The sequence below is a fragment of the Psammomys obesus genome, unplaced genomic scaffold (genome assembly GCF_907164565.1).
Source record: "Psammomys obesus unplaced genomic scaffold, mPsaObe1.curated_primary_1811, whole genome shotgun sequence".
In the NCBI taxonomy this organism is placed as follows: domain Eukaryota; kingdom Metazoa; phylum Chordata; class Mammalia; order Rodentia; family Muridae; genus Psammomys; species Psammomys obesus.
Window position 1 is genome coordinate 6,955,233 of NW_026586589.1, and position 15,378 is coordinate 6,970,610.

General features: G+C 39.9%; 1 protein-coding gene across 2 annotated transcripts in view; it reads left to right on the forward strand.

Annotated features, from left to right (window-relative positions):
* The window catches only part of Ndrg3 (NDRG family member 3), a 64,600-nt gene that overhangs the window by 12,333 nt on the left and 36,889 nt on the right, over window positions 1-15,378 (forward strand). For both annotated transcript variants that reach the window (XM_055602229.1, XM_055602230.1), the window contains one exon: window positions 6,817-6,918. In XM_055602229.1, coding sequence (XP_055458204.1) covers window positions 6,862-6,918 — 57 coding nt within the window. In that variant the 5' untranslated portion in view covers window positions 6,817-6,861. Of the gene's footprint in view, window positions 1-6,816; window positions 6,919-15,378 lie in introns of those variants that run through there.

A 15,378-nucleotide genomic window follows, 5' to 3' on the forward strand; every position in this document is an offset into this window, starting at 1 on the left:
CAAATCCTCTGGGTGCTTCCTGCCTTTTTTGCTGAAAATGTTTCAGAACTAGCTGCAGTTGACCCCATCCAGCTAATCTCCCTTAGTGTGCCTCTTACTTGCTGCCTTCATTCTGTTTTGAAGGCAATTCAATCTGTCTGCAATCTTACCAAGACCAAAAGTGATTAACTTTGCCCCTAGAATACAAATTAATATCGTGGTGTTAGTATGCCCAGACAAAGCCAAAGACAGCAAATTACTTTGGTCATGGAAGAAAGCTATGAAATAAGACAGTACTTTATTACTGTTTTTTTTTTTTTTTTTAATGTTTTTAAGCACTAGAAATTTCACAGTGCAGACTTCCATGTTCCTTAGGGTCAGACCAAATATATCTGCCTGCTGATTTGGTGAGTGACCTTTACCGAGTTCTTGATTCATGCTAGGTTGCTAACTGGTTGACCCCTTAGAATTTCAATGAAGTGTGAAATATAAGGTGAGTACTTACCCTGAGAAAAATATGAAGTAAAGTACTACATTTACAGAGAATTCAGGATGTCAGCCCTGTCCAGGACCCAAAAAGATCATTCTGCCAATTTTTTTTTTCCAGATATAGAAAAAGAGGCCCAGAAAGGGAAAATGCTTTGACCAGTGTCACTCAACCAGTTATGGGCCTGCCTAGCTCAAGGACACTCCTGATGTCCTTATGAACTCTTTCTAGGACTGAAAGGATAGGAACCGTATATTTCCAGGCTTCTACTTTCTGAGTGGACAAAGGCTTGCATTTTGCATTTATTTCTTGTGATGCTAGGAGTGGAACCCAGTACCTCTTGCATGCTGCCACTGAGCTGTACTCCTGCCTCTACACTTTTAGACCGATGCGTTCTGCAGAGACCTAGCAGCCTCACCAGCAAGCACTTCAGCAAAGCTTCTGAGCTTTTCTGTGTTTTCTCCTTTTTATTTTTTATTTTTTTCAAGACAGGGTTTCTCTGTGCAGCCCTGGCTGTCTGGGAACTTGCTCTGTAGACCAGGGTGGTCTAGAACTCATAGAGATCTACCTGTTTCTGCCTCCTGAGTTCTGGTATTAAAGCATGTGCCACCACTGCCCAGCTTTTTCTGTTTTTTTATTCAGAGGTTTGCCACATTACTTATGTAGTCTCTGCTGATCTTGAGCTCACAGCATACCTGACTCTGTAGTTTTTCCCAACATAATATTTTTATTGGTTCTTTGAGGGTTTCACATCATACACTCCATCATATTTGCTTCCCAGCTCTTCCCTGTCCACCACCTTCCATCTTTGTGACCTCCTGCAGCAGCAAAAAATAAAATAAAAAGTCCAATTTTTGTTATTGGTCAATATTTGTTATTTAGTCAAACGCTCAGTGGCCTGCCCCTTAAATAGAGCTGAGTTCTTCCTTTCCCATACCGCTGCTGGAAGCCATCAATAGTGGAAAGTGATACTTAAGCATCCTATCACAGTTTTTAAGAGTTCTCTTCAATGGCTTCCTGTTTAGGCTATTAGGGAAGGGGGGATGAAGTCACAGAAGTCTTCCATGTCCCTCTTTCTCAGCTGTGCATCTGCAGTTATCAATATCACTGCCAAAGTAGATTATTTGCTCTTTACGGTCCATGGGAGCATGGATCATGGGCTTCCACATGATTTCCGGCATCACCACAGACCATGAATAGAGCTCCCAGTTGCAGGAGGGCCATAGACCCAGACAAGGCCCTCAGCTGCAGCTGGGATCACAGACATCAACATGGCTCTAGGCTGCAGCATAGACCACAGGCATCCACCTGGCCTTCGGTGGCAACATGGGCCATGGATATCACCACAGACCTGGCAGCAGTAAGACCATGGGCCTCCCTGGGTTTTGATATCTTTAATGTTTCTTGCGAGAAGATAAAGGCCTTTTCAGTTCTCAGCCCCCTCCCTTTTCATCATTTGACAGTTTTCTTCTACTCTGTACATCTCTTTTCCCTTGAATTCTTTGACACTGTTTCAGCTTTTCCTCCAGTGCCTCTGAACCTAATGGTTCTACTTTCCATCACTCAATTGTCCTTCTGAAGGACTCAGGGTCTGTAGTTTGGTGATGACCTGTAGGTTCATCTCACTAAAATTGCTCTTACTTGAACTGAGGTCTCTCTGATTCTGGCTTTAATTGAAAATTTTCATTCTTTTTCAGTTCCTCCATCTCCATTCATTTTGGGTCATTATTCTTTTATCTCTCTTAACCAGAAACTTTGACAAAAACCTGTTTCTTCTCTGACCTTGTGCTATTTTTTTTGAATCAACTTTTAATTTTCCTTTATGTTTATTCTTCAGTGATTCTGAGGCTCAGATCCTGTGTATGCTGGGTCAAGCACTGAACGTCCCTCCTAGTCCCTTCTTTATCCTTTACATTTGTTTTTTTTTTTTTTAATATTTACTTATTTTATTATGTATACAATGTTCTGTCTGCATGTACACCTGAACAGCAGAAGAGGGCGCCAGATCTCATTATAGATGGTCGTTAGACACCATGTGGTTGCTGGGAATTTAACTCAGGACCTCTGGAAGAGCACATAGTGCTCTTAATCTCTGAGCCATCTCTCCAGCCCATATCCTTTACATTTGTAATTCCAGCTGCTTGACAGGTTCCAGCCAGGTTCCTACAGACTGTCGTTTTTTGGTATATTCTCCTCTAGTTGATCTGGCCTGTTGAGTCTTTGTTCAGATCCATATAGTTTCTTATATAAAGAACACTTGAATATATTTTCTTTTTGGAAGATGGCAGGATGAAAATAATAAAGAGTCTCTGCTCTATCTCACTATCTCCATTAAAGATGCTGTCAGCGACCCCTCCTTCAGCTCACGCAGTCATCTCAGATGATCTCTAGTCCCTAACAACAGATCACATGCTCAGCTGTTATCCCTCAAAACTGATAAAAGCACCAACAGAGTGTACATTACATTTTGAAGCACACTATTTTTTTAATTTAATTTATCTTATTTTGATGTGCATTAGTGTAAAGGTGTCAGATCCCTTGGAATTGGGGGTATAGACAGTTGTTAGCTGCCATGTGGGTGCTGGGAATTGAACCCTGGTCCTTTGGAAGAAAGGACAGTGCTCTTAACCACTGAGCCATCTCTCCAGTCCCGAAGCATACTATTTTAACAAGTGAGAAGTAGCCCTGTTTTAAAAACTGGCTACCAAGCAATACCTGGAAGTTAATTCCCCTCTTCTTTACTTATTTCATGTTCTCCTTGCCCTTAATTAGCTACTGAAAGAATGAGGTCTTATCCTGGAGTGATGACTCAAACTTCTATTTCCAAAGGATCTGAGTCATTGTTGGTATGTATAGGATTGCTTTAGGCTTCCATCAAATTTATCTCTTAGGGTGCCACTGTGTGGGTGGGGAGGAAGGAACTGATCCAGGTTTCCATAACACAGTCTATGTGGCCTGGTACAGACATTATGGTATAGTGGAGAAAGAAAAAAAAAATGTCGTTTCCTTATCCCTTACATGTAGAATTTCAGAAAACTGGTCCAAGCCTAAGTTTCTCATTTATAAAGTAAATGAAGAGATCTTTCTGGGAGATTGATGTGAGAGAATTCCTGGCATGGAATTGGTGCCCACTTTTGCCCTTTTCTTTTTCTTAAGTTGAAGAGTGACTATGTTTATCACTCTTCATGCTTCCTCTCAAGGAAAGAGGGCACACATTTGTTGTCTACTGTAGCTTATGAAACCTTAACCAGCCTTTTGAAAATATCAGTACCTCTTTGTGCCCGGACGGGACCTGGCAGCAGATTCCGGAACTGCGGGCCACATACCCAGGAGGGAGGCAGTTTGTCCAGCTGAGGGATCTGGAGATGGAGTTTTCCACCATGTGATCTCACTTCTCTTATAGATATTATAAAACTGCTCACTGGCAAGGGCTCAAGATGGCAGGAACTAAGAAAAAAAGAATTCACTGGGTCCCTTCATATGTGGAAGGTAAATGCTCCTGTCTTCTGGCCAGTTTCTAAATAACCCTGGAGCAGCCCCAGCACTTCTTCCTTAATCTGCCCAGCTTGGGAAACAGTATTCTTGAGTTTGCATCTAAGTGTATACTGGCACAGTCATCTCATTTTCTTTTATTGTAGAAGCAGGAGATGGTCAGACGTGGTGACACATGCCTGCAGTCCCACCACTTAGAAGCAGGAAGATCAGTAGTTCAAGGACAGTCTCAGATATATATCAGGTTTGAGGCTAGCCTGGGCTATATGAAAACCTGGCTTAGAAAAGAAACAAAAAATGGAGAGGAGCAGTAAGTGGATATCTTGACTTTGGACCTGGGGTTCCCTGTCAGGTCCACACACCCACAATGAAGTTTCTTATGAGTGAATTGAACTAGAAAATAAAGCAGGTGGCATGGAAAACACAATGTCAGGATATCACCATTTTACATGGGAGAGAAGAACATCATGGGGACAAACTAAAATTCATGTTTTGAGACAAGTTCTTGAATAGCCTAGGATAGCATCAAACTTTCGACCTTCCTGCCTCTGCCTTGCTAGTGGTGGTAAATGGTTATCCTTAGATAGTAGAACTATTCTATCTATTCTGTTATGATACAACTATTCTAACTATTCTGTTATTTCACGTGGTCTAAATTATCATATGAAGTCCACATAAATAGCAGCCCCAGTTTATTTTATGATTAATAAACACAAAATGAATAAGTAAATCTCAGGCATTTTTTTTTCAGAGCTAGAGATTGAACGCAGAGCCACATGCATTCTAGAAAATTAGCTATACCTTCTGAGCTTTGAGTTTCTGTTTCTTGGGCTAGTGATATGTAGCACAATGCCTCTTGTCATGCTAGACAGAGGCAGCAAACCACAGCATCCGACAGCCTTGAGCATGGATGGCAGCAGATACACTGCAGTGCACTACATTGCAAGCCATGGTGTTAGCAGGATGGAAGTAGTAAATCATTTCTGTTCACAGTGGATCTCATCAGGATGTGATCTCATCATCTGTCAGGCATCACAGCACACCAGTCTCTTCTGAAGGCTTTCTTAATTCTCACCAGGTAGAAGCAATTGTTTCTACTTGAAACTCTTGTCTCTTATTTTTATTTATAATTTTATAAACCATTGTCATCTCTGCTGTTTTGTATGTTCCTAGGAGGCAGGGACACTCTCTAATCTTTCCTGGTGCTTTGCACAGTAGGTCCCCAGTAAGTGGTGTTTAATGGCTACATTCCAAACTCATTGAGTTAGCATTTTTTCCTGACTTGATGGGTCCAGGGACAAGACAGAAGGGAGAGAGTGTGGAGCTCTGAAGTCAGGGTGAGAATCATGTGCCTGCAGTATCCAGTGTTTATAATCTATTCATGGCAGAATGGTGGGATGAAGGAATGCTTTCTGGTTAGTTACTGTTTCTACCTCAGCCACTTTCCTTTCTTTGAACTCCACAGTGTGGTCCCTCTCTAATGGCTACCTATTGCTATAGAACATAGTGCTTCAAGACAAAATCATTATCTTTATAGTTTCTGTGCGTCACAAACACAGAAACAAGCTTCACAGAGTGGTTCTGGCCAGTGTGTCCTGTGTTTGCAGTCAGGTGTTTCTGTGGCTTAGACATCTAAACTCTGGACAGGGCTTTAGGATTCATTTGCAAGATCACTCACATGGCTAACAGGTTAGTACTGATATGTTGGTCTCTCTGTACAGATCTCCAGGTGTCTGTGTGTGCCTTCACAATGTACTAGTTTTCTCCCTTAGTGATAGAAATTCAACATCACAGAAACTATAATGTCCATTAATGGAACTCTTAAAAGTCAGATTTTATCACTTCTCTTGTGTTCTATTAGTAATGTAGGTCATTCCTGATTTATTTGGGTGGGAGATTATATGTGTGAATATCAAGAATCAAGGATAATAGGACTCACAAAGGCCGTCTCAGAGGTCAGCTACTATCCTCCTATCCACACTGAGATTCCTCAGTCGAGTTGTTGATTCATTTTCACTGTTGTTGCCATTATTAACCCAGGGTCTTATTCTGCATCATTAACATTCAGTTGTTGCCTTCCGTAACCCCCTCTCCACATTGTTGCCTCCAGAAGCATAGTTCTGAGGACATTGTTCTCTTACCACCTTTAGGAACCAAGATGTATACCACATGAATGCAAAGGTTATTGTATTTGTTGTTTCTTTGTTAAAATATCACCACAGACATAGTAACCTAGAACAATATACCTTTATTATCTCAATATTTAATGGGTCCCCACTAAGGATGCAAACGAGGTGTCAGTTAGGTATACCTCTCAGCTGAGTCTCTGTTGGGGAAGAATGTTTTCAGGGTCATGTGGTTGTTGGCAGTATTCGGTTTCTTGTAAAGATTATTGAACTGAGGGTCTCAATTTCTCTCTGTAGTTTTTCCCTTGCTGTTTTAAGGGAAGCTGCCCTTAGTTCCCTGTCACATGACCTGCTTATAGCAAGCCAGCCAGCTCAACAAAGCTAGCAGGGCAGAATGTCTTTCAGTAAGATAGATGTTAAAGTATTTTGTAATGTAACCACACAAAAGCACTGGTGTACATTCTATCTCATTTCCTTCATTCTGTTAGTCAAAAGCAAGACACAGATCCTGCCCACACTCTTGGAGGTGGGGTGGGAAGCTGTGAAAAGGTATGACTATCAGAGGGGAAGAATAACCATTTGAGAGTCTGTCTGCCTCCAGTCTGTGTCTGCTGCACTCTCTGCAGTACATGATATACACAGAGGAAATATACACAGAATATCTGAATGGATAGTGTTATGTTCCAACACTAGCTTAAGTATCTGTTTTCTCTTCCTTGTCTTCTGTTTCAGAGTTACTGGTTTATTCTTGATACTTACCCACTCTGAGCCCTCCTCATGGATGAACTTCAGGATGTTCAACTCACAGAGATCAAACCACTTCTAAATGATAAGGTAAAGACCGTTTTGCTTTAGTTAAAATATGTACAGGTGGTTTTCTTCTGCTATTAATTATGTTTATATCATCAAAATACTAAGTAAAATATTTAGCTTGATTTTTAGTTGTGGGAATACTGTAAAAAAACTTATTTCTTAACCTGCTCTTTGATGTCTGTCTTGCCTTTTCTTTTTCATAGGCAAATTCAGTCATATTTTGAAGTTTTTCTACTTTATAGAGATCTGAAAGAAAAAAAAATAATATGACCAACTTATATAAAAAGTGTGAAGGTAGTATTCGATTTAGAATCAAAATGTTTTGACTTTTAGTTTCTATAAGGAGATTTTAACATGCATGGCTAGTGATGTATACAGGCTACAGTGCTTTCTCAAAAGTTTGTTGAATCTACAATATGACCTTTTGATCAACATAACCATTTTCATCAGGGATAGATGCGAGTATTATGTCTCATTTTTTGGTGGTGGGGTGTTGGTTTTTGAGACAAGGTTTCTCTATGTAGCCCTGGCTGTCCTGGAGTCCACTCTGTAGACTGACCTCCAACTCAAGAAATCCACTTACCTCTGCCTCCCTAGAACTGGAATTAAAGATGTGCACTCCCACACCCAGCAGAGTGTACCTCATTTTTATCTTAGTGCTAGAGAATTTCATGACGAGTGGCATAGTTGACAGCCACCAGGACTCAGCAAATACAAGGCATGATGTGAGGTGTACACATCTGAAACTCTTTCCTACACTGTTCTTTTGGTTTATTGTCCTAGTCTTCTGTTAAATACTTGATAGCTTGGTGTGAGGAAAGAATTGAGTGTGTGGATAAGGTGGGTGGGTGAGAAGGGGTGAGAGCACCAAAAGATGTTGATGATAATTATCTTTTTCTGTTCAAATCAAGGCCTTTTATAACATCTAGCTCTGCTGACTTATAGTCTTACTGAATTATATTGCATCCTGCCAACCCCATACTCACCCCTTTTTCTCTCTGTTACTTTTTCCTAGATTTTATGTTCTCTCCTTTGGCAGTCTGTACTTTTTAAACACCCTCTTGACTTCTGCTGACTGCCTCACGATCTTTCCAGAAATCTCTATCCATTGGCATGTAACATTTCTGTGTATATGAAGGACTGTACCTAAAATGATGTGCCATGAAGAAGAGGAAGTAACTAAAATCTACAACTGTAAAACTCGTGTCTGGCCACAGAAATAAATATTCTCAGGGCAAGCAGGAGAGTTTAGCTTAGTAAGGAAGTAACCTCTCCTCAGTCTTGTTAATCATCACAGTCAGGCAAGGGATTGTTTAAAAATGCAGATCGCAGACAAGTCTAAGGGGTAAAGACTGCTCAGTAGGTCTCAGCTTTACTTATTGTTAGAACTACCTGTGGAGATTAAGGCTGATACCTTACTGGACTAGTCTGGGATATAGTATAGTTGCTTTGTTTGTACTGAGGACTGAACCAAGGAATTAGGATTGTCAAGTGCTCAGCCATTAAAGCCACTTACTGCCATCATCTTTGTTACTGTTTTGAGAGGGGGTCTCACTGTGTAATTCAGACTGGCCTTGTACTCTGGATTCTCATGTTGTGTCGTGTCTTGCTTGTTCAGCATTTTTTTTTAAAAGCTTCCAAGATTGAGACTGGACCATAGTTAATTTTGATTGTCCAATGGTAGAAACACATGGCCTGATTGACTTCAGATAATTGAGGACTGAGACACAAATAAGGGCGTTGGCCCTTTCCTGGCCCTGAATAGCCATATGATAGTTGAGGAGGCATATAAATACAGAAGTTAGTTGCCTGCGTATATCATAAAAAAGGCAGTTGGAGAAGGAAAGGGTAATGGTTGAGCCTATAGAAATGGACTGAATTGGGGCTGGAGAGATGTCTCAACAGCAAAGAGTGTGTATTTCTCTTGCAGAGATTTGAGTTGGGTTCCCAGCATCCAGGTTACACAGCTCATAAACTGACTATAATTCAGGCTCCAGGAGATCTTATGTCCTTTTCTGGCCTCCATGGACACCTACGTACCTGTGCCCATACCCCCACAAAGGCACACACACACACATAATTTGCAAAAAGAAAAGAAAACCCTTAACTAGTGTCTGGGCCTCTCTGAGGCTACAGGGATGCTTCAGCTTAGTCTAATATGTACCTTGATGTTATAGAGTGAATTGTGTTCCCCCCAATTTTACACATAAAAACTTTAGCCCTCACCACATATGACTGGAAAGCAGGCTTTTTGATGTTAGTTTTAACTGTTAACTTGATATGATCTAGAATTCCCTAGGAAGAGGGATTGATTATCTAGATTGAGATTGTCTTTGACATGACTGTGTGGGTTTGTTTTGATTATACTAAACAGTGTGGGAAGACAGCCTAGAAGAAGCAGGCACCATTCTCTGGGTTTGGGTCCTGTACTCTATAAAAAGGAGAAAGTGAACTGAGTAGTGGAAAGCACATATGTATTCATTATCTCAGCTCTTGCCTGTGGCTGTGACTAGCTGCTTCAAGTTCCTGCCACCTTGACTACTCAGCTTTAATGGATTATAACCCGGTTTGTTAGGTAAAATAAAACATTTCTCTCCTTAGTTCCTTTTGTCAGGATTTTTAATTATAGCAACAGTACAAAACTAAGACAGACCTTTATAGAAATGATTAAAGTTCAATAAGGTCTCAGAAAGATAAATCCTATCTGATAGATGGCCTCTCCCTGTTACCTTATGAGAACAGAGCCCTCCTTAGAAATTGAAACCTCAACCTTAAACTTTGCAGCTTCCAGAACTGTGAGGAACTAACTTCCTGTTGTAAGTCTTCCCATCTATGGTTTGTAGCTCAAATGTACTGACACCAAGCAAAGGCTCAGTCCCTAACATATGTCAGTTCCTCTTTGCTATGCTTCTTCTGTTCCCATCCGCTTTCCACATTCCATCTTACTTCTTTCTCCCTGAGACATGTGCCTGTCCCGTTTACTATTCATGCAAGTCCCATGTTAGGACAGAGTACACAAAAATCCCCGTTGAACAATGGCATTTCCAAAGAATTCTGCCTCTGTAGCCCTCCCACCTTCACTAACCACAGGGATTCCTAGAATTTGAAAACTGTCAGCTTAGCTCAGTAAGTTGGTGCTTTTGTATATGTTATAAGAGAAAATGATGAGGCAAAGTGCTTTGCACCCACCCATGGTTTCATTTGATGCTGTAAACGGCTTTAGAGAGGACAGATAAGGGCATTTCCATACTGCTGAGTAAACTAAAGCGAAGAAAGGGAGTGGCTCTCTAGATTGAGTTCCAAATAATGCTTGAAGGATTTCTTCATATTGGCACTGGTGTTGTTTTGGACTGGATATTGTTTGGGACACTGTTGTATGCATTGTAAAATGTTTAGCAGCACTTTATCCTGTATCCACTAGATGCTACTAACCCTCCCCTGGTGGTGACAAGTAAGAAGATCTCTAGATATTGCTAAATATCCTCTTGGGTGCAAAGTCCATGGTTGACACTCACTGGTATTGAAAAAAAAGCTTCTGGATTAGAAAGAGTAGATGCATTCACAAGCTTTTGTTGTTTTGTCTTTCTTCCCTCCTTCCTTTCCTCTCTCCCTCTTTTTCCTTCCTTACTCCCTTTCTTCCTTTCAGGTGTGAGCTATCCTGATATTGTTCATTTACTAAGTATTTTTTATGTGTCAAAAGCTTTACGTACATTCTTTGTTAGTGCTCAGATTATCTCTTTGTAGTAGTATTAATCTTCACTTAGCAGATAAAAATATCTGATTGATAGGTCAGCTTGCCCAATCAATAAATGGTAAATCTGGAACTGAAACCCAAGTCTTTCCTAGTCTAAAATGTTCTGCTCACTGTTGTGACCATGTAGACTTTGCCAGTGTGACTTTTCTTGACTCTTTAAAAAGGAGCACCCTAGAGATACATATTATTTTACTCCGTCTTTCTCTTCATAATTTGCTCTTAGCCTAAGACATTGCCAAACCCTTCCGAGGTTTCAGGGAGCTAAAGGAAATGTAGACCAACCCTATTACAAAGAAACATGTCCTGGGCTGACCATAAGAAGCATTTTCCATATATTTTAAGAGAAGCTCATGGTAACTTGTCTCATCACTTGTTGGTACTCTCCTGTTTTATTTTAGTATAACTGTAATTTTATCTATAGCTCAGACGTGTTGAGAGTGGGTGAATTTGCTCATTTTGGCTGCAGTGAAGAAAAGAAGCAACCACAATACAGAATGTATAGATCTATAGGTGTTCTGTTTTGTGTTTTCTCAAGTAACACTGTAAGCGTGGTGGTACAGAACTAGAATACCAGTGCTTAAAAAGCTGAGATAAGAAAACACCAAGTCCTGGATCACACAGCAGAACCCTGCCCTAAAAGAAAAAAGAAAGCCAGGCCTAGAAGCATACCCCTGAAATCCTAGCACCTGGGGGACAGAGGCAAGAAGGTTGTTAAGAGTCTAAGGCTGGCCTGGGTTGCATAGTGAGTTCCAGGCTAGCCAGGGCTACATAATAAGACTCTGTTTAAAAAAAAAAAATGTTTAGTCATTTTCAGAGTATTTTTACAAATATTATATTTTTCTCCAGCTGGGCATGGTGGCACACACCTTTAATCCGAGCACTCCGAAGGCAGAGGGAGTCATATATCTGTGAGTTCAAGGCCAGCCCGGTCTACATAGTTAGTTCCAGGACAGTCAGGGCCGTGTAGAGAAATCCTGTCTCATCAAAAAATAAAACAAAACAAGCAAGCAAACCAAATATTGTATTATTATTCTAGCCTCTTGTCCGAATATCAACTGTTTTACAGATGAGGTTCATATCTTGTTCAAAGCCAGTGTCTATTAAAGTGTTAGAGCCTAGACTAGCACCTTTAACTTTTAGCTTTGATCTTGCTCTGGGGGTCTGGCGCTCTTCTTACCATCTGCTGTTGGTGCTTGTTAGGTGTTCAACCACCTCACCCAGCAGATGTCATACCAAGCAGGAGAGCCAACCATGCTTCATTCTCCCTGTCTTTTAGTGTGCCTACTATTGCTTTAGATACTGCAGCACCTAGTAAAAGCCAAAAGCCAAGTATGGAAAAAAAAAAAAAAAGGAAGCCATCGTTGTCTTCTGAAGAACTGAAGATATATCAGGAAGGGGAATAAATAACCAAAGGGATAAATGGAAACAAGTTTTTCGCTTTTTTTTAGTTATTACAAAAAATTATGAAATAACCTATACTGTAGTTTAAGATTTGTCTTTCTACTAAGGACTGAGCATGTAAGCAAAGGGGAAGGGGATGGTGTAAGAATTTAAGAGAAAAAACTCTGGGATCAACTTAAAATATTTTTTAATTGATATGGCTGTTGTATCTGTGTGTATGTATCTTATGTGCCTGATGTCTACAGAGACCAGCAGATGACATTGGATCTCCCAAGAATCATAGTTAGAGATGCTTGTGAGCTGTCATGTGGGTGTTAGAAATTGAACCTGTGATCTCTAGAAGAGCATCATCAAGCATTCTTAACTGCTGTGCCATCTCTCCAGGCCCTAAGAGCAGCATATTTGTAAGCTCCAGGAGAACAGAAGCAGAAGCCTCAGAAAATAGTGATTAATAATTTATGCTAATTATCTTAATTATTAAAGACAGACGGGGTATTTTTTTTAAAGATTTATTTATTATGTATACAATGTTGTGTTTTGCATGTACACCTGCACGCCAGAAGAGGGCATCAGATCTCATTATAGATGGTTGTGAGCCACTGTGTGGTTGCTGGGAGCAGCCAGTGCTTTAACCTCTGAGCCATCTCTCCAGCCCCAACAGATGGGGTATTTTTAAAGCTTATTTAACCCATCTACTTGATCACTCTCATATTTTCATTTTAATCTGTTGGGAAGGATTTTTTTAAAAGAGACATGGCATGTTTTTCTTTTCTCTGGAAGGTTCTTTGTTATATTTTTTGCCCCAATCTTAAGGATGGAACCTAGGGCTTTTGGCATGCTATCCAGGCATGCTCCCCTTTAGAAAATTTTTATCTTGAGAAAGAATTTTGCTAAGTTTCTAGACTGGCTTGGAATTCATAATCATCCTGCTGCAGTAACTCATATAAGGTTGGATTACAGGTGTGCTACCTCACTTGGCAGACAATTTTTTATGTCATTTTATTTTTAAGATAAATTTATTTTTAAAACTCTTATTGTTGTAACAACTTACTATCCCAACTTTAGTTGCTTCCCTCTTTTGTATTCGTGTCTGCCTCAAATCCTGTATCTCTTTTGAGATGTTCATAACCTCTTCAAGATGACAGTTTTGCACTTGTTCAGTGTCAGGACCAAGAATAGATTGTGAGTCAGACTTAGACCACCTTCCTGCTTCGAAGTCACAGAACAGACAGATTCCCCAAGTCACTTTGGAGTGTTGCTTTTAAGGTCTTATAATCTCTCTCTCTCTCTCTCTCTCTCTTTTTTACATTGTGGCCATAACCTTATACTATGCTTCAGAACTTATTATACTTGTTTTGCCTACCTGTATGTGTGTGTGTGTGTGTGTGTGTGTGTGTGTGTGCGCGCGCGCGCGCTGGCAGAAGACAGATGGGACTGTCAGTTACAATGGTTATGAGCCACCATATGGATGCTGGGAACCATACTCAGATACTCTGGAAGAGCAGCCAGTGCTTTTAACCTCTGAGCCAACTCTGCCAACCTACTTTTTACATTTCTTGATGTGACATTGTATTGAGAGGAAAAATTTCTCTTCTCTCTAGTAATTATTGTTTCTTCCTTCCAAGTTTTTTAATTATTTGTATTTCATACCCCTCTTCTTTCTTTGACTGGTTCTTAGTTGCTTTTTTCTTACTCAGTTGGGGGAATTGTTTGCTTTGAAGTTATCTTTTTCTTTACTAGTTTGCTTATTGTTTATTTATTTATTTATTTATTTACTTATTTATTTATTTATTTATTTATTTTGGTGCTGAAGTTGGAACACAGGGTTTTGAATATCCTATGCAAACACCCTTCTATTGAGCCACATATAAAGCTCAGAGAACTGCATAAAGATGTTCTCTCTCTCTTTCATACACACACATACAATTAGATAAAAGAAAAATGATTTTTTTTTCCTTTTTCCCTGGGAGTCTAATCATTTGATTAAGATTTCTGACAACTCCACAACAAAGAAGATAGCTGGCACTTCTGGAAGAAATTGCTTGTTTCTACTTTTAACATCTCTATTATGCTCATCTCAGAGGCTCATACATTACAAAATGCCTTGTGATTGCTATCACATGATCACAAGGAAGCTGAACATATACACCCAGTGACAGCTGCTCCCGAAGAGTCCAATCAGATTAGAGGGATTTTCTTTAGTCTTTTTAAATAATCCCTAAAGGAACCTCCAGGAACACTGTAAGACTGAAACCCTAATATGAGCTGTCTTTAAATCTGTGCTTTTTTTGTTTGGTAAATTACAAAAGGGAAACACATGCTTATTGTAGAAAAGCATTAAGAGAATTAATCTCTATGCAGAACTAGATGGCAGCTAATGTTTTAGTATTTTCCTTCTGATCTTTGCTTTGTTTTTTGAGACATGGCCTCATAGTCTAGCCAGACTAGGTTGGAACTCGCCATGTAGCCCAATGTGGTCTTGAGCTCTCAACAGTCCTGCCTCAGCCTCTAAGGGCTGGGATTATAAGCTTGGACCTGGCTCATGTTTTAAAATTAGCTTGCTTATTGTATAAATCAAGGAATTCAACTGCTGGTCATTTATATCATACTGAAACCATCTACTTTAGTCTTTTCCAGAAATTAAGTGCAATGGCTTCTCTGGAGAAGTTATTATCTATATCCCTTGGGGCTAGTAGGAGGCATTCAGCAATATAATGGTTTTTTTGTTTTGTTTTGTTTTGTTTTTTTGCTTATAGTAGCCTTTTCTGAAATGTGCTATCCTTAATCTGCTTGGTTGTCATAGCTGTCTTCCCATCCTGTAATTGTATCAGATTTTAAAATTATTTATTCAATTTTAGTCAAGAATGATGCTCAGACCATCCTTCTTTGTTTGTTTGTTTGTTTGTTTGTTTATCATTAGTGGCACCTGAAGTTTCCTGATGGTTGACCTGTTGTGACTTTATTGTGTACATTTTAGAAAACCCAAAGCTGCTTTTCTAGAACCTTAGTCCTTCAGAAGGTCAGCAATATCATACAGAAGTTTCTGTAATCATTTTAAACCCAATAGCAAGATGTACTTCATATGCCTATAATCTCAGCACTCAGCAAGGAAAGAGGATTATGAGTTCAAGGTAAGCCTAGGCTACATAGTGAGAACCTGCCTCACAAAACAAAATTAAAAACAATGTAAAAACAATTATACACATACATGCACAACTTAGATTGTTCATGTAACTACTGGCTGCCATATTGGGTACCACTGCTCCAGATCAATCCAGCTGGTTCTACTAGTTCCCTCCTGGGCAGGATAGTTTGTTTCTTCTGGT